Raw genomic sequence first — 19,542 nt, 5'->3', positions numbered from 1 at the left:
TGACATCAGGCAATAAACTGCATGGTATTGCTATGATTGCGTAGTTTTGACTTCTGATGTATACTAAGGCCTGGTTTATGCATGACAGGCGAGTTTATGTACACAAGAGGCATCGTTCACAACCTCACCCGCGCAACTTATTTACAATGGAGGGAGTAACAATGACGTCCTTGTTTGTCAGATTTCCAAGTCGAAGTTTAAAAATGTTCAGCGATTTCCTGCACAGTGGTGTTCACCAAGCTGAAAACTTTCAGCAGTCATCGTGACTGTTGTCATGAGCCGTTTCTCAAATTGAAAACGTACCTTACGTTCAAAAGTATTCACTAAACAAGAAAATCCAGAAAACCGACACGCAAAAACACCTTGCAGATAACTTTCTGTAGCCTGAGAGCTGGAAGTGTGGCTTCTAAAACTCAATGACTATAATAGGAAATCCGGTTAGTGTTAGTACTCGATATCAGACTAGAATAGTACACAAGGATGGGGTTTTGAGATTCAGTGCAAATTTTTTTAGTCAGTATTGGACACATGCTGTTTGTTATGTTGCCCCACTGTTTACATTGGTATTGCATGACATGGACATATAGCTTCAATTTCTGATGTCGTAAGATACCTGCAGCAGCCGTCTTGCACGTGTATCTCTACAGCAACTACTTCACTAACCTGCACCTCATCGGTATAACATCATCGGTACAGCTGGTGTAGTCATCAGAACGCTAAAGCGATGATGAGCGATTCTTCACAGTTCAAGAACTTTTAACTCCAGCTATCATCTTACACATTTAGCAATCAAGCTAATCTACTCTTTCAATCAAGTGCCGTGTATAAACAGCTTCATGTTTGTCATCGATATTACTTGGAATGTATTGACTTCTTAGCTTGCTGTCGAGTTTTTGGATAGCTATTGACTATTGTTTTCAGACCTGGAATTAGGTGTATTCATATAGGATGGTGAAATTTAAATAAAATGAAATGTCCACAATTTACTGACCACATTTTCATTTATTTTTCACATCATAACAGTAAAACATAACAACCAACAAAATGGGGAAAAATAATTAACCAGGGCTGAATAAACATGTTTGTTATGATATATATACTTTAAAAAAAAAAAAAAAAAAAAAAAAAACCTAACAAACAAGGAGAAAAAAAAAAACAAAGAAAGAAACCTGTGCTGTTTTGATCAATCCACGAATGAGAACATGGCACAGTCGAGGTCCCGGGTACGAGTGTAACGCTCTGTGTATGTGTGCGCGCGTGTTTAAGCGTCGTAGTTGGGGTTTTTGCGCAGGATGACGAAGCCCTCGAGGATGGGCGTGACCGGGATGTACTCCTCTGTCGCCAGCTCGGCTCTCTCCCCGTGCGCCAGCAGCACCGGCGTGGTGTGCGTCTGAAAACCAGTGATGGCTTTGGGTTTGCCTGCCTGTCCCACCACATCCACAGCCTGGGGAAAAAAGGAAAAGAGGGAAAGGAGAAAACAAACAAACAAGCACACACACACAAAAAACAGAACAGAAGGGTTTAAACACCAGAATGCTGAGGCTTTGGTTATGACTTAATCCCCAGTTCAGACTAGCAAGTGACATGGAACAGAACTAAAAACAATAATGCCGGACAGGCCACACCCACAAGAGACAAAAGTGACTCATCACCTGCTAGCATGAACCTAGGGTAAAATTCTAGTACTTTAGCCCCGCCCACCCCCACACACACCTGTCCTACACGGACGGACACAGGAAGAGGCCGGAGCTCCTCGTCGAACGTGACAAGCATACGAGGCTGCATCGCTGCTACCAGGCCGTACAGGACGTAGTGAGACTTCCCCAAAATGACTGCAGAATTAAGGGGGAAAAAATGAATGTAAAAGAATAATCATTTGTGCCTGGTTAATCAGTATGCGATTCAGAATATTTATACAGATGACCCGAGCTGCACGCTTACTGTTCTTCACATCCAGGAAGGACACTAGGACCGTGAGGAGTCCGGCCACCGCCACCTGACTCATGAGCTGCCTGTCGCTGTGGTACGGACACAACGTCAGCGTCCCTTTACCCAGATGCGTCAATCCCTACATGCGCGCACACACACACAAAATTTACAGTAGAACCATATGACAACATGTTACACCACAGCACTGCTGAATTCCAGATTCTGACTGGTAGAAGGTGTTGATTCATTTTCTGACAGTACTGCAGCTGCAAATCGCAGGTTTATATAAACGCACTCGTTATAATACATTATCGTTTCTACAGGAACAGATCATTAACTGTGGCCATGCCATATAAACGGAAATTTCAAAACTCGTTGATAAGTAAGAACAGAACCAACTCGTATAATTTATCGTAAGTGTTGGTAAGTGAGGAATAAACTACTCTGGAACATGCTGTTATAGGAAACTAATCGACGTCGGTGTAGTAACAGGAACTCAATCGGTATTTTACCTGAGCGAGTCGGACCATGAACAGGTTGTTGGGGTCCTTGGCGTGGTACTGGGCCAGCTGACGGAGCATGGCTGCTAGACGAGCATTGTTGGTACCTGAGGTAAGAAAAACAAACCAATCTTTTGATTTATCTTTTTAGAACTATATTTAAATAACAGTTACATAGCCAGCTGCTTTCTATTGTTTTGAATCTGTTATAATTGCTAAATAAAACTGTAAAATAGAGTCACTGGTAGTTTGTTTCTAAACCTACACATCACAATACATTCTCGTCAATTCTGCCTCACGTTTATCATCGCTGTGCCTATCGACTAGCCACGATGATTTATTCTCTAGCTAGCTCAATGCGCAATCGTCATCCTAGTCGCCTAGCAACAACATTCTCTTGACTTGAGCCACTGAGAAGAGCGAGAGTGAGTAGTGTGTGTGTGTGTGTGTGTGTACGTTCCACTCACCGCTGCCCACCATGCCCATGGCGAAGATGGAGTTGTGTGAGACCTCGGGGTCAGCGTCGTGGGAGAACTTGCTGAGTGTGTCCAGGATGTTGAGTCTGGGGTTAGACACGGAGATGAGCGCTAGCGCTAACGGCACCGCTCTGCGCAGGGTGGGCTCACCGTATCGCAACTACAGAGAGACGGAGAGTGCGGAAAGAAAGGGAAGAGTGAAGGCAGAGGAGAGTCAAGGAGAATGACGCATCAGGGAGATTTCATCTCATGTATAAATAAAAGTTTAAAGGACGAACCAGGTGTCCAAATGTGCGAAGTGCCATCTCTGATCCGATTTCCTCACCCATGGCGATGAGCGCAATACCCAGCACGGCCACGCCCTAAATAAACCCGAGAGTAGCAGAGTGCAAACAGATTAAACAACTTAAATGAAACATCAATTAAAAAGATTTAAGGTTCTCTCTCACAGACACACACCTGGTGTGAGCCCATGTCTGCTGTGCTCTCTTTCTTCTCCTTGTCTTTTTTGTCCTTCTTGTCCTTGTCTTCATCTTTGTCCTTGATGTCGTAGTGCTCGCTGCAGATGTGCAACAGCTGCTGAACCTTCAGGACATTCCCCGAGCCTGAGAGAGAGAGAGAGAGAGAGAGAGAGAGAGAGAGAGAGCGCGAACATGAACGCAAGCGAAACGTTCTCAAGACCCACGTACTTGCTGTTCTTTTTTTGGATGTATTTAGGGTCTAAAATGTTGTTTGTATTGGCAGTAAGTGTAGCATAGTGTGTGTATTTTAAACATTTTACCTGCGTAAGCACAGATGTCCACGAGTGTGTTTGCAAAGCTGCGGAATGGCTCTGGGACGACCTGTAATGCAGCCAGAGTGGTCTCGATCGCCTCGCCCTTGCCTACACACACACACACACACACACACAAACACACAGAGAGTACATCATATATATCTGTATCTACTGGTTAGCTTCTGTCTTAAATAAATTTAAATAAGGAAATTATAACAACAATAAAAAAAAAAGACGTATATAAAAAAAAATTATTCCCATGTAGTACACAAAACTACTGATGTTTGCAAATGATTTGAAATACAAAATATTTTTATTTTAATATTTAATATAATAAACTTCTCTCAGAGGAGAGACTATCTTTTTACCGAGGTGGTTCAGTCCAAGGCCGAGGGGGAGCCAGCGCGCGTACGTGTCCTTCAGCTCCTGCTCGCTCTTCTCCATGATGGTCTGGAGGATAGTGGAGGTGACGTCACCATTACACGAACCCACAGCGATCATACCGCATGCCAGAGCGGTCACACCAGCCACCTAATCACACACACACACACAACTTGTAATGGTTGTTTATGACAGACATCTGATACTGAATGTTTGGTGATCGTACCTCCATGCTGGACTTTGAGTCTCCCATGACCGGCAGAAGCAGTGACAGGACGTCTTCTCTGTTAGATCCTGCGTAGGCCAGACCCAACCTAGGCCAACACAAAGGGTCAAAGGTTCCTCTCTGCTACGAGACCATAGACTTTGGACTAGTGCTGTGCGATTAAATCGACATTGAGAGATGCTTCGGGTTCCTAGGGACTTTGTGAGGAGCGGCAAGTGTGATCACCACAGATCACATGATGGATCAAACATAGTGAAGGCTGTCACTTTGGACACACACTGCATCATCTTGTAATTGTTAAGTTTTTTTTCTTTCTCATAAACATTTAGAAGTACATTAGGAGTTTTTAAGTGACTATTATAGCAATAATTTGTTTATTTTGTTCATTTCATTCCAGTTTCCTTAAAAATATGAACCCAGATTGTGTACCCAGATTGTGTACCCAGATTGTGTTTTCTTGTGCCGAATGATTATTTTAGCGATGACTGTAATATCATTCTGCTTATTACAAGGCTACCTATAATTTAATTAATCTAAAAAAAAAAAAAAGGACATTGATATAGTGGACAATAGAGATTGAAGTAGGATAGATGACCTCAGATGTGCAGTAGTTAAGAACTAGACCGCTAGGTGGTGCTATTAACCAATAGGAATAGAGTATTCTAGACAGACGTACATAAAATCACCCTTAATAATCATATTATTAATAAGAAACTATTCGGAAAAAAAAAAAAAAAAAGTATGATTATTATGATGAAGAGAACCTAGAACTGTGGATATGGCATCCTTCCTAGATCACAGATTCGAGACAAGTTACATTGCTGTGGATAAACGTCCAAACATCAAGGCCAGAGTGAGGTCTGATATGAAAGAGATTTCACGCAAGGCGAGCTGTTGTTGGGTGAATAGAGCAGGACAGATGTGCCTTAACACTAGATAAACATTGTAATATGTCTCTATGAGTTCCATGATCTGTTTTATGTGTTCTCATAGGATGCAATGAATTCTGGAGAATGTAGACACAGATCATCCCTCATCTTCCCGCTACAAGCTCACCATCAGAGGAAATGTAGCGACATGTCCGTGTTCAAGCTTGAAGCCATGAATGGTACACATGCTGGTTTTCTTAGCAAAAAAACCCTTTAAACCAGTAAAGCAGCTAGATTCTGTCATTGTTCTAGTTTCTGTTTTTTTAAAAGGGATTGTTCAGTCTGGGTTGTTTTTTTTTTTTTTTGGTGGTTTGATTACCCATATTTCTTATATATTTTGCCTTGTGTCTGTTCTAGAGACGTGATGTGACACCAAAACGCATTTAGGAATGTGAAATGTGTGAACAAGGAAATATTTTTGCCAAAATCATGATTAAAATCCACAATATCTGTCCAAAAAAAAATCTTGATTTTTTTTTGGCCATATTACACAGCTCTACTTTGTACACACCTTGAATCCAGGTTTACCCAAAATAAGATAAGATAATACTTCATTAATCCCCAGATGGAGAAATTAGGGACAGGTCAGAGGAGAGCGCAAACGCAGTCCCCCACCATCAGAAATTATGCAGTAGAGATTCCCCACATTTGGGGAATTCACAAAAGGTCAGTACAGCCCGAGTGCGACGGCTGGGTCTCGCCTTGAGCGAACCACCTTCTTGATCATGGTATTGCCCCTGCCAGGTAAGTGTGACTGTAAAAATGTCTGTACGTTAAACATAAAAACTCGGATCTCGGTGTGTGAGTGCTACCCAAAGATGGCTCCTATCCTCATGACGTTGCTGTTGTGTAGGACGTAGTCAGAGAGGAGGGCAAGAGCAGGGTCACACTCGTTACGAACTCCGGAGTTCACAATACCGCACGCCAACAAAGCCCCAGACTAGACAGCAACAAATACAGTAAAGAAATATTATAATACATAATGCTGACGCCCTGTTAGAGGGACTTGATCGTTTATTGAAAAATGCAATGAAAATGCGCGCAGAAGGGTGTGTGTGTGTACCTTTATGTAGTCCTCTGAAGAGTACAGATACTTGTCGATCTGAGTGAGACCACCGTCTACGTCCCACAGCAGGATCATACCCAGAGATGCAGCAGCACTCAGCATTCCTACACACAAACACAAAAAAAGCATATGTATGAGGCCAATCATTCTTATTATAAAATGATTCAATATAATAATAATAATAATAATAATAATATTATTATGCCCTGGTATCTGCAGTGCAAAGACGGTGACATGCTAATCAGAGGTGCTAATTATGAAAGACTAAATGGGTGTGTGTGCGTGAAAATTCAGTCATGTGGTTGAGTGAGGGTGTGTGTGTGTGTGTGTGTCTGTGTCTGTGTCTTTCACCGTGGTCCTTGTTCTTGTACAGCCACTTGTTGCCGTCCTCAGTGAGCAGTTTGTCCTGTCCGAACGCTGCGTTAACGAAGCCATTTACGAACGAGGAGGCGAGGTTCATACGGGCGGAGTCCACCTGCGAGCCGCTGCCACAGAATCCTGACAGAGCACAGAATGCATGATTTTTATATAATATATTACACACACAGTGCCCTCCACTAATATTGGCACCCTTGGTGGTAAATATGAGCAAAGAAGCTTGTGAAAAATTGTTTTTATTGTTTAACCTTTTGCTCAAAAATTTCATAAAAAATACTATCTCTCGAGACACACACACACACACACACACACACATACACATATATATATATATATATATATATATATATATATATATATATATATATATATATATATATATATATATATATATACACACACACACACACTATATTATACGTGTGTTACCTAGAGATATTCTATTTCTTTCAAAGATTAGAGTGAAAAAGCAAGACAGTAAAGGTTCTATAAGAAAAATAAGAACATTCTTTTGTAAGATGAGAGACAGAAAAGCCCAAGGGCAAAATATTATTTAGACAACAATTAAAAAGGGACTGAGGAAAAATTCTGTCATAAAAAGTAAGAATAAAAGAAAGAAAACAAAAAGGTCTCACTGTTGTTCTCCAGGTGGGTTTTGTAAATGTCATCTGGCACTTTGGGCTCCATGATGTCCAGCTGTGTCCAACAGGAAAGAAATCCACAATTTATTTCCATAATTTATTTCTCAGGGAAAAAAAAGCAAAAGGCTGCTCAACAGTGCAAAAAAAAACCCCCAAAACAAACACACACCTCACGTGCGAGGGCGAGGAAGTTGCTGTTGAGCTGCACATTGGACATGATCTCGGTCAGGTCCTCGTAGTCTTCCACATCCTCGTTCAGCTCCAGGAACATGCCATGTCGACCCAGCATGAACGCCATTTCCTTCTGAACCACACTATACACATACACACAAACAAACACAACAGAGAAATCTGAATATTTTGAGGAGCATAAATATTTCTAAACTGAATAAACAGCATGACGTGGTGTCTACATAAACAAATGAAAAGGTGCCAAAACTTTTACCCTAATCAAAAAGTCCAGATTGAAGCCAGGCACTTAAGCCTAAACATCCCGGATTTACACTTTTTGGGCTCGGAGTAATCTCACCAGGATATTTTCATTATTTTATATATTTTGTTTTCTGGTGTTTATGACTCCATAGATTTTGGATTCCTGGCTTTAATAACACAACTTTACGTTAGCTGTTAATTATATAATATAATAATTCATAGAGTGATCTTACATGTCTTTGCAGGAGGTGAAGATGTTCTCTACCAGCTCTACGTCGTTGAGCATTAGCGCCAGCCTGAGGGCTTCTGGGTAACGGTTGAACTTGCGGAAAATGTTGAGCGCACACTTGAGCAGGGCCGAGTTCTCCGGCTCGGGAACGTAGCTCACACAGCTGGTGGGATTGGAAATGTGAGTTTACGTTACACAAGAAAGATACAGTGCGTCTCTGTGTGTGTGTGAGAGAGAGAGAGAGAGACTCACCTGGTGAGGTAGAGGCAGACCTTGGCGTAGGCGTTCTCGTCGATGTACGTGTCGAGCATGTCGAGCCGCTCGATCTCCATGAGCAAGTCGCAGGCCTCGTGCTCAGCGTTGTGCACCATGTTGTAGGGAACGATCTCCTTCACCAGCTTTAACAACATCTCCTGCTGCGCCTTGTCTCCTTCCTCCAGCTCCTGCCACTCTTTAGCTACCTCGCCTGCCAGGTGCCTACACACACACACACACACACACACACACACACACACAATTACCATATCCAATATGTTTACTTGATTAGTTTCCATAGCAACGTTGATGTGATGTTCAGTACCTGACGTATTCGTGGCCCCAGGATGCGAGTTCCTCCTGTGAGCCGAGCAGGCGGTATTTCAGACACTCTCTCTCGCCGCTCATCGTCATGGCCAGGACCGACACCACGTCAGCGCAGAAACGCTGAGGAAACACACACAGGCTGATATTAATGCACTCATTTTAACGCGCCATCGTTTCTATAGTAACAGCTCGCTCACGGGGATGGACTACATGGAAATAGATAACAAAAAAAAAGAATGCAAATCGATGATTTTCTGTAAGGAGACATTAATTTAACATTTATGGAAAGAATCTCCAGTGTCACTGCTTGAAGTATCTACACACACACACACACACACACACACACACACACACACACACACACACACCTTGTTCTCTCCAGGTGCCATGCCTTCGTAGATCTCTTTGAGCTTGCCGTAGTGTGGCCGCAGGAACTTCAGTGGTTTGGGCACCGAGGTCATGGACGTGGTGGAGGAACGAATTTGCCGACGCAGCTCCTCGAGCGCAGGGTGATGGAGAGACACATCCTTCTCCTGAGACACAGAGCGAGAACAACAACAGGCATGAGAGAATTATTCAAGCTGAAATCATGGTCACGTGACCCAAAATGAACCGAAGATGAGAGAAGACACGACGGTATTACATGTGAGCGCTTGTATCTAAATGTTTCAGTGAATAATGTTTGGAAAACACAGCTCTTATAATATATCAAAACATAGAAATCCATTAAATGCTGATTATTTATTGTCTAGAAGTAACTCGCTCTGTCATCAGTGCATTTAGAGCTGCTTTAAACATTTTTTTAAGTCATGTCATCAAATGACTCTAGTGATTCTAATGAATTAAATGATTCTCTAGAGCAGAGGTTCTCAACCTTTTGCAACTAAAGCCCCACCAAGCCTTCCCTATTATGTGGCATATTTATATGTTTATAAATCTTCTCCGTGGTGTTTAATATAAAATGCCCAACTGCCTTAGAGGACTTGGCGGTCGCACATTTTCTTCCTCAGTCACTTGACGATTTCTCCTCCATCTGATGGTCATTGAGAGAAAAGAAAGTCACGTACAGTGATTCTGGGTATTAGGCTAAAGCTAGTGCCGTCGCATTACGTGCTTATACTTCCGGTTAGTAAAAAACCCGCTAGTGTTCCATTTGAGATGATATTACCTTTCTAAAATCCACACTCTAGACGGTAGAGTACGCAGTGCAAGTGTACAGTACTTCATTTGGGACACAACTTTAGTATTTACTCTCAGAAGCGTGTTTTCAGAACAGTAGTAACGTAATGAGTAAATCTCCACTGTGCCGCGCGCAGAAAGACTAATCCATAATGAGATTCATTACAACGATTTACATCATCCATTATTATCCATTAGTTGTCGCAGCTCTAGTGACATCCCTAATACACATACACACACACAATCTGAAGCCAGTTTTTGATAAATAGATAATTTTTGCTTTTGTATTTTTTTTTTTACTTTTTTAATTACTTTTCATAACTTATGATTTTTTTTTAAAATAACTTGTATAAAACTATATAAGGGACAGGTATGGAGCATGAATGATATAAAAAGTTTCTGAACACTATAACTACTCTGAACAAGAGAACTAGGCTGAAATAACGTGTAATGTTTTACATGTAAAACATGTTGGATTATTTTCATCATGCGTTCTAAAATCATTCTCGGAAGAATGATGTAAATGGGGTTATCCAGGACACTGTTAAATCTCCTACTCTCAGCCCCTCACTGAACAGAGCAGACGCAGATACAGACAGAGAGAGGTGAGAGTGGGGCGGGAGAGCAGGACCTCGCGCTTGCAGGACAGTACTGGTGATATTTGGAAAATCGCTAAGGCTTGTCCAAAAAGCCGCTAGAATTGTTGCTAGGTGCTTTTTTTTTTTTTTTTGCAAAAAAAAGTTACACTTCTCTCTCCAATTATCGTTAAACATTCTTGTTTACAACTTTTTTTTTTTTTAATCAGTTTGCCAAGCCAGCTAAATAACGTGTGTAATTTGGATAAACCACAACAGCGGATCTGCTACAGAAGCCGAGCTGGATCATGTTTAGAAAACCAGACAGATATATTATATATCATATATATTTTAACTCCACGTTTATCTGCTCTGCTTCAGAATGTTTTAAAAATAACCGGCTCGGTTCAGAAATGGTTCACATAAACCGTAAACGGACACAGCAGCAAAATATCATATTTAGGCGGTAATAATAATTAATGTGTAGAGTAATGAGATTATTGGTGTGCATGTAAACAAACTGAGTGACTCAATGAACAATATTTCTTCTTGAGAAAAGACCAAAACTCACACTCAGTCTCTCCACCATCAGTTCCAGCTCCTCCTGCAGCTGCTTGTCCTCCTCTGACTGAAAAGACATCAACAATCAACACAAAATACTGTAGAATATCAGTTGAGGAGTCATGAGCAGTGTGAACGTGTGAGAATGAAACCCTGTCATGTGATTACTGCGGTCAGTCATGAAGGAATTACTACTCATAAAAACATTCAAAATACCAGTCTGCTGTACAGAACCTTGTTAAAGTGGCGTGTTTGATATAAATACAGTGTTATTTGAACGTTTCAGGGTCTAAACACGTCCTCATGCGCGATAATAACGGCTTTAAACGTTGAACATTTAAAATCTTAAAACCTCAACGTTAAAACTAGCGCGTTATCAAGCTAGCTTTATCGGCTAGCGACAACACCCGCCTCTCAGGCTAGGATTGGCTGACGAACTCCGCTCGCGCTTACACTCGCACTGCTGATTAGTCAGTCAGAATGCACGAGCAGCCAATGACAGTAACGCCCGTGAAGTTCATCGTAATACGGGTGGGGAAAAAAACCAAACAACCACCTCACTTCTAGCTAGCTAGCTAGGTCGTGCTAATAAACCAGGTTGTCATTTCTTCAAACAAGCTACAGTTCATCGTTGTTTTTCTGTATTTGATAGTTTTAATAATGAAAATAATGACAACTAGTCGATTATTCAGTCGGATTTAATAACGTGAACAAAGGGGAAAAAAACAAAGGACCGCTAGCTAGCGAATAAGGGAAGCTAATTACTAGCATGAATTACTTGCATCTCAAATGAGTCTCTATTACACATAAACACCATTACATAAAGTGAATATGTGGATTATTCTACACCCAGTGTAGGGCGCTTAGACAGGGAATAATGAATGATTTAGGATCAGGCCTGTGAATAAACCGCAGCGCTAGAGCTAACCCCATGGAGGCAGTGACTCAGGCAAATTAGCCCAATGTTCACACTTACCAGCTCCTGCTCCTCTTTCTTCTCTTTATTCTTCCCGGCAGGTTGTTTATCCTTCTCGTCGGTTTTCTCGGGTTTGATTTTATCTTTATTCTTTGACTCCTCCATCGTTGCAAAAAAAAAAAGAAATAAAATACAAAAGATTTATCCGACACTCCCAAATAAACGAAAGCAGCCGGGTGTCTTGACTTCTTCTACCACAGGTGTGCTGGTAGATCGTGTTGAATTGTGAACTCGCACGCCGTCTAACGGCCACACTAAAGAATTATGAACTCGCACTCCCTCTAGCGGCCACATTGAAGAACTGTGAATTAATACTCCCTCTAGCAGCCACATTGAAGAATTATAAACTCGCACTCCCTCTAGCGGCCACATTGAAGAATTATGAATTAATACTCCCTCTAGCGGCCACACTGAGGAATTATGAAATCGCACTCCCTCTAGCGGCCACATTGAAGAATTATGAACTCTCTCTTCCTCTAGCGACCACACTGAGGAAATACTCAACAAGCAGGTTATTACATTAAACCTTCTCTGCCTCAGTGCTGCCATCTATCGGGTGATTAGGGTAATAATAATAATAATAATAATAATAATAATAATAATAATAATAACAGCAACAACAATAATAATAAATCAAAACTCAACAGAAATGGTTATATTTATTGATTTAGATTTTGTCCCATGTAACTATATTAACCTTTAAGTGCCCCCCCCATTCACAATCACGCCCTGTACTGAAAATATATACTGTATGTTCCTGATAAACTGTATATATCAGTTTATGTGTCAATCTGGGATTTTCAACAAAGAAAGGAAATCTTAAATATTCAACATGTAGAATAATCTGCACAATCCACACCTGAAGCACTTTTTCCATCAGTCAGAGAAGAAAATACACCTGAAGAAGTCGGGGCTCATTACAGAGCATTTTATCTGTAATATGAAGGAACAGTTTAGAGAAACCATTTAATTTAGCTTTGAATAAAGAGTTTTTAAATGTATAAATGTTTTAAAGTCCCCTCCAAAAGTATTACTAAAAAATACTATTATTTTTGTTACACACTGAAGACATTTGTGTTTGAGATCAATACATGCATATGAGAAGATGGATCAGAATTCCAACTATTATTTCTTACTTACATCTAGATGTGTTAGACAACTTACCACATGGCACCTTTGGCAGATCACCCAATCTTTAGGCAAACAAAAGTATAGGAACAGATAGTCTTATGGGAAATTAAAGTAAATAACACAACTGCATCAAGCCTGTGACTGGGTGACATCACCACACTGTTGCATTCCTCTTCTGTGAAGCTTTTCCAGGTTTTTACTGCAGCTTCTTTGAGTTGTTTGTTTGTTCTTGGGGGTTTCTCCCTTCAGTCTCCTCTTCAGGAGGTGAAATGCTGCTCAGTTGGGTTAAGGTCTGCTGATTGACTTGTCCAGTCGAAAATCTTCAACTATTCCCCCCGATAAAGTCCTGTGTTGAGTTTTGGATCGTCTTGCTGCATTATGAAGTTCCTCCCAATTAGATGGATTTCTCTATAAATTGGCAGACAGACTGTTTCTGTAAACTTCTGAATTCATTCTGCTGCTTGCATCATGAGTTCATCAACAATAAAGATTAGTGAGAATGTTCCAGAAGCAGCCATGCAAGCCCAAGCCATGACACTACCTCCACCATGTTTCACAGATGAGCTTGTACGTTCTGGATCATGAGCAGATCCTTTCTTCCTTCACTCTTCATTTGGCCGTTCCATCACTTGTAAAACTTGGAGGTTAATCTTGGCTCCAGAAATTTTGTGGCTCCTCTCTGTATTTTTATTTTTTATTTTTTGCAAATTCTAATCTGGCTTTCTGAATCTTACTGCTGATGAGTGGTTTGCATCTTGTGGTATGGCCTCTATATGTCTGCTCTCAAAGTTTTCTTTGAACAGTGGATTGTGATACCTTCACCCTGCCCTGTGGCGGTTGTTGGTGATGTTACTGTCTGTTGTTTTGGGGGTTTTCTTTACAGATCTCACAATGTTTCTGTCATCAGCTATTGTTTTCTTTGGCCAACCCAATCGGTGTCTGTTGCTTTTTCGCTCTTTTCTCAGGGGTTGGGGGGAGGTGTTGTGGGCTAAAAGTAAGAGTCAGCTACTTCCCATGATATAAGTGGCTTGGAAAAGTCAGGTATAACATATTAGTAGTAATTACTTTAAAAAAAAAAAAAGTCTCCAGTGATATATCCTTAAACACTCAAGATGACCATAAACACTGCCATTGTTTGAAAAAGGCATTTTGAAATAACACTTTACTGTCAATGTTTCACTTGTGTAGTATGCATGTGTAGCTGACCTGGACTTTTCCTCTATAACCCCCCTGGTGGAGAAGTGGAATAATTTCCTCTAAGATTTAGTTGAGTCAGGTACTGGCTGGTTAATCATTACTAGACTGCGCTTTTAATAATAAAAGCGGAACACGCAAATGGTTGAGTGTGCATTTATCCATTTCTGGTTACCCCTTGTTTCCTGTTTTACCTTTTCCTGGTGAAGGCGTGTGGTTCGGGGCACTTATTCTGTTCTTTGTCTAATCTCAAGTATGTGGATGAGTGGAATGTGGCATATGATTTTGTAATGTTGGTGTTTTTGTAAAGCCTGTGTTTTGCAGTTGCAGTTGCATTTTTTAAAGCTTGTGTTCAGCAGTTGCACCACACAGCCCAAGTGTACGTTGCAGCATGCAATCGTTTTATATACAGTACATTGTATTGATGTATACAATGGTGGACTGTTTCTGTTGGACTGTTTTTTGTTTTGAATAATGATTAAACCTCACGGCTGTGTGGGGATGGGTGTGTGGGTGTGTGTGGAGATGGTTGTGTGTGGGGATGGGTGTATGGGTGGGTGTGGGTATGGGTGAGTGGGTGTGTGTGTGGGGGGATGGATGTGTGGGTGTGTGCATGGGTGTGTGTGTGTGGGGATGTGTGTGTGGGTGTGTATAGGGGAGTGTGTGAGTGGGGATGGGTGTGTGGGTGTGCGTGTGCGGGGATGGATATTTGGGTGTGTTTCAAGGGGTGGTGGGTGTGGGGATGGGTGTGTGTGGAGGTGTGTGTGTGGGTGTGTGTAGGGGAGTGTGTGAGTGGGGATGGGTGTGTGGGTGTGTGTGGGGATGGGTGTGTGTGGGGGGATGGGTGTGTGGGTATGGGTGTGGGTGTGGGTAGGGGTGTGTGTGTGTGGCGGTGTGTATGTGTGGGGATGGGTGTGTGTGGGGATGGGTGTGTGAGGGGATGGGTGTATGTGGGGACAGGAGTATGGGTGGGTGTGGGGATGGGTGTATGTGGGGATGGGTGTGTGTGGGGGTGGGAGTATGTGGGGATGGGTGTGTGGGTGTGTGAAGGGGCGGGTGTGTGAAGGGATGTGTGTGTGGGGATGGGTGTGGGTGTGTGTAGGGATGGGTGTGTGTGGGGATGGGAGTGTGAGTGTGTGTGGGGATGGGTGTGTGTAGGGATGGGTGTGTGTAGGGATGGGTGTGTGTGGGGATGGGTGTGTGTAGAGATGGGTGTGTGTGGGGATGGGTGTGGGTGTGTGTAGGGATGGCTGTGTGTGGGGATGGGTGTGGGGGTGTGTAGGGATGGGTGTGTGTAGGGATGGGTGTCGGTGGGGATAGTTGTCGGTGTGTGTGGGGATGGGTGTGCGTGTGTGTGGGGATGGGTGTGGGTGTGTGAAGGGATGGGTGTGGGTGTGTGTAGGGATGGGTGTGTTTGGGGATGGGTGTGGGTCTGTGTAGGGATGGGTGAGTGTGGCGATGAGTGTGGGTGTGGTGGGGATGGGTGTCGGTGTATGTAGGGAGGGGTGTGCGTGTGTTTGGGGATTGGTGTGTGTGGGAATGGGTGTGTGTAGGGATGAGTGTGTGTGGGGATGGGTGTGGGTGTGTGTAGGGATAGGTGTGTGTGGGGATGGGTGTGGGTGTGTGTGTTGGGATGGATGTGTGTAGGGATGGGTGTGTGTGGGGATGGGTGTGAGTGTGTGTAGGGATGGCTGTGTGTGGGGATGGGTGTGGGTGAGTGTAGGGAAGAGTATGGTTGGGGATTGGTGTGGATGAAGGTAGGGATGGGTGTGTTTGGGGATGGGTGTGGGTGTGTGTGGGGATGGGTGTGGGTGTGTGAAGGGATGGGTGTGTGTGTGTGTAGGGATGGGTGTGTGTGGGGATGGGTCTGGGTGTGTGTAGGGATGGGTGTGTTTGGGGATGGGTGTGGGTCTGTGTAGGGATGGGTGAGTGTGGCGATGAGTGTGGGTGTGGTGGGGATGGGTGTGGGTGTATGTAGGGATGGGTGTGGGTGTGTTTGGGGATTGGTGTGTGTGGGGATTAGTGTGTGTGGGGATGAGTGTGTGTTGGGATGAATGTGTGTGGGGATGGGTGTGGGTGTGTGTAGGGATGGGTGTGTCTAGGGATGGGTGTGTGTGGGGATGGCTGTGGTTGTGCGTAGGGATGTGTATGAGTGGGGATGAGTGTGGGTGTGTGTAGGGCTAGGTGTGTGTAGGGATGGGTGTGTGAAGGGATGGGTGTGTGTGGGGATGGGTGTGGGTGTGTGTAGGGATGGGTGTGTAAGGGGATGGGTGTGTGTGGGGATGGGTGTGGGTGTGAGTGGGGATGAGTGAGGGTGTATGTAGGGATGGGTGTGGGTGTGTGGGGGAATGGGTGTGTGTAGGGATGAGTGTGAGTAGGGATGGGTGTGGGTGTGTGTGGGGATGGGTGTGTGTGGTGATGGGTGAGGGTGTATGGAGGGATGGGTGTGTGTGGGGAAGGGTGTGTGAAGGGATGAGTGTGTGTGGGGATGGGAGTGGGTGGGGATGGGTGTGTGTGGAGATGGGTGTGGGTGTGTGAGGGAATGTGTGTGTGTAGGGATAAGTGTGTGTAGGGATGGGTGTGGGGATGGGTGAGGGTGTATGTAGGGATGGGTGTGTGTGGGGATGGGTAAGGGTGTGTGTGTGGGGATGGGTGTGTATGGGGATGGGGTGTTTAGGGATGGGTGTGTGTTGGGATGGCTGTGGGTGTGTGTAGGGATGGGTGTGTGTGGGGATGGGTGTGGGTGTGTGTAGGGATGTGTGTGTGTGGGGATGGGTGTGGGTGTGTGTGGGGATGGGTGTTTGTAGGGATGGGTGTGTGTGGGGATGGGTGTGGTTGTGGGAGTGTGAGGGAATGGATGTGTGTGGGGTTTGGTGTGTGAGTGTGTGTGGGGATGGGTGTGTATAGGGATGGGTGTGTGTGGGGATGGGTGTGGGTGTGTGTAGGGATAGGTGTGTGGGGATGGGTGTGGGTGTGTGTGGGCATGGGTGTGTGTAGGGATGGGTGTGTGAGTGTGTGTGGGGATGGGTGTGTGTAGGGATGGGTGTGTGTGGGGATGGCTGTGTGTGGGGATGGGTGTGTGGGTGTGTGTAAGGATGGGTGTGGGTGGGAATGGGTGTGTTTGGGGATGGGTGTGGGTGTGTGTAGGGATGGGTGTGTTTCGGGATGGACGTGGGTGTGTGTAGGGATGGGTGTGGGTGTGTGTAGGGATGGGTGTGTTTGAGGATGGGTGTGGGTCTGTGTAGGGATGGGTGAGTGTGGCGATGAGTGTGGGTGTGGTGGGGATGGGTGTGGGTGTATGTACGGATGGGTGTGTGTGTGTTTGGGGATCGGTGTGTGTGGGGATGGGTGTGGGTGTGTGTAGGGATGAGTGTGTCTAGGGATGGGTGTGTGTGGGTATGGCTGTGGTTGTGTGTAGGGATGTGTATATGTGGGGATGAGTGTGGGTGTGTGTGGGGATGAGTGTGTGTGGGGATGGGTGAGTGTAGCGATGGGTGTGTGTGGGGATGGGTGTGGGTGTGTGTAGGGATGAGTGTGTGCGGGGATGGGTGTGGGTGTGTAAGGGGATGGGTGTGTATGGGGATGGGGTGTTTAGGGATGGGTGTGTGTTGGGATGGCTGTGGGTGTGTGCAGGGATGGGTGTGTGTGGTCATGGGTGTGGGTGTGTGTAGGGATGTGTGTGTGTGGGGATGGGTGTGGGTGTGTGTGGGGATGGGTGTTTGTAGGGATGGGTGTGTGTGGGGATGGGTGTGGTTGTGGGAGTGTGAGGGAATGGGTGTGTGTGGGGTTTGGTGTGTATAGGGATGGGTGTGTGTTGGGATGGGTGTGGGTTTATGTACGGATGGGTGTGTGTAGGGATGGGTGTGTGGGTGTGTGTGGGGATGGGTTTGTGGGTGTGTTTGGGGGTGGGTGTGGGTATCTGTTGATGGGTGTGTGTGGGGATGGGTGTGGGGGTGTGAAGGGATGGGTGTGAGTGGGGATGGGTGTGGGTGTGTGTGGGGATGAGTGTGAGTGGGGATGGGTGAGGGTGTGTGTAGGGATGGGTGTGTGTGTGTAGGGATGGGTGTGTGTGGGAATGGGTGTGGGTGTGGGTGGGGATAGGTATGTGGGTGTGTTTGGGGATATGTGTGGGTGTGGGTGTGTGTGGGGATGGGTGTGTGTGGGGATGGGTGTGGGTGTGTGTAGGGATGGGTGTGGGTGGGGAAGGGTGTGGGTGGGGAAGGGTGTGTGGGAGTGTGTGGGGATGGGTGTGTGTGAGGATGAGTGTGGGTGTGTGTAGGGATTAGTGTGAGTGGGGATGGGTGTGTGGGTGTGTGTGGGGATGAGTGTGGGTGTGTTTGGGGATGGGTGTGGGTATGTGTAGGGATGGGTGGGGATTTGTGTGGGTGTGTGTAGGGATGGGTGTGTTTGGGGATGGGTGTGGATATGTGTGGGGATGGGTGTGTGTAGGGATGGGTGTGTGTGGGGATGGGTGATTGTGTGTCTAGGGATGAGTATGTGTGGGGATGGGTGTGGGAGTGTGTGTGGGTATTGGTGTGTGTAGGGATGAGTGTGTGTGGGGATGGGTATGGGTGTGTCTAGGGATGGGTGTGTGTGGGGATGGATGTAGGTGTGTGAACGGATGGGTGTGTGTTGGGATGGGTGTGGGTGTGTGTGGGGATGGGAGTGTGTAAGGATGAGTGTGTGTGGGTATGGGTGTGTGTGTTTGTGTAGGGATGGGTGTGTGTGGGGATGAGTGTGGGTGTGTCTGGCGATCAGTGAGGGTATGGGTGGGGATGGGTGTGTGGGTGTGTGTCAGTGTGTTTGGGTGGAGATGGGTGTGGGTGTGTGTAGGGATGGGTGTGGGTGAGGATGGGTGTGGGTGTGTGTGGGGATTGGTGTGTGTGGAGATGGGTGTGGATGTGGGTTGGGATGGGTGTGTTTGGGGATGGGTGTGGGTAAGTGTAGGGATGGGCGTTTTTAGGGATGGGTATGTGTTGGGTTGGGTCTGTGAGTGTGTGTGGGGATGGGTATGTGGGCGTGTGTGGGGATGGGTGTGGGTCTGTGTAGGGATGGGTGTTTGTGGGGATGAGTGTGGGTGTGTGTGTGGATGGGTGTGGATCTGTTTCGGGATGGGTGTGTGTTTGGAAGAGTGTGGGTGTGTGTGGGGATGGGTGTGTGTGGGGATGGGTGTGGGTGTGTGTAGGGATGGGTGTGGGTGGGGATGGGTGTGGGTGTGGGTGAGGAAGGGTGTGTGGGAGTGTGTGGGGATGGGAGTGTGTGAGGATGAGTGTGGGTGTGTGTAGGGATGGGTGTGTGTGGGGATGGGTGTGGGTGTACGTGAGGAAGGGTGTGTGGGAGTGTGTGGGGATGGGAGTGTGTGAGGATGAGTGTGGGTGTGTG

General features: G+C 45.3%; 1 protein-coding gene and 1 non-coding gene across 2 annotated transcripts; both read right to left on the bottom strand.

Annotated features, from left to right (window-relative positions):
* Window positions 1-982: 982 nt before the first annotated feature.
* psmd2 (proteasome 26S subunit ubiquitin receptor, non-ATPase 2) lies at window positions 983-12,060 on the bottom strand. The gene is made up of 21 exons (XM_017490502.3): window positions 11,836-12,060; window positions 10,870-10,926; window positions 8,913-9,077; window positions 8,543-8,664; window positions 8,215-8,439; window positions 7,967-8,125; window positions 7,471-7,615; window positions 7,296-7,356; window positions 6,634-6,780; window positions 6,280-6,386; window positions 6,029-6,156; window positions 4,288-4,375; window positions 4,049-4,211; window positions 3,687-3,788; window positions 3,365-3,510; window positions 3,184-3,267; window positions 2,897-3,065; window positions 2,442-2,536; window positions 1,942-2,068; window positions 1,714-1,832; window positions 983-1,444 (listed from the first exon to the last, which is right to left on the bottom strand). Exons 1-21 carry the CDS (start codon window positions 11,938-11,940, stop codon window positions 1,262-1,264), a joined length of 2,697 nt encoding a protein of 898 aa, XP_017345991.1. The 5' UTR covers window positions 11,941-12,060; the 3' UTR covers window positions 983-1,261.
* On the bottom strand, window positions 5,803-5,968 carry LOC124629119 (U1 spliceosomal RNA). The gene has a single exon (XR_006984004.1). It is a non-coding gene; the product is annotated as a U1 spliceosomal RNA (small nuclear RNA).
* Window positions 12,061-19,542: the final 7,482 nt, after the last annotated feature.

Source organism: Ictalurus punctatus, unplaced genomic scaffold, assembly GCF_001660625.3.
Source record: "Ictalurus punctatus breed USDA103 unplaced genomic scaffold, Coco_2.0 Super-Scaffold_100071, whole genome shotgun sequence".
Lineage (NCBI taxonomy): Eukaryota > Metazoa > Chordata > Actinopteri > Siluriformes > Ictaluridae > Ictalurus > Ictalurus punctatus.
The sequence above is the reverse complement of the archived record's forward strand: the minus strand, read 5'-3'. Positions and strand labels throughout refer to the sequence as shown.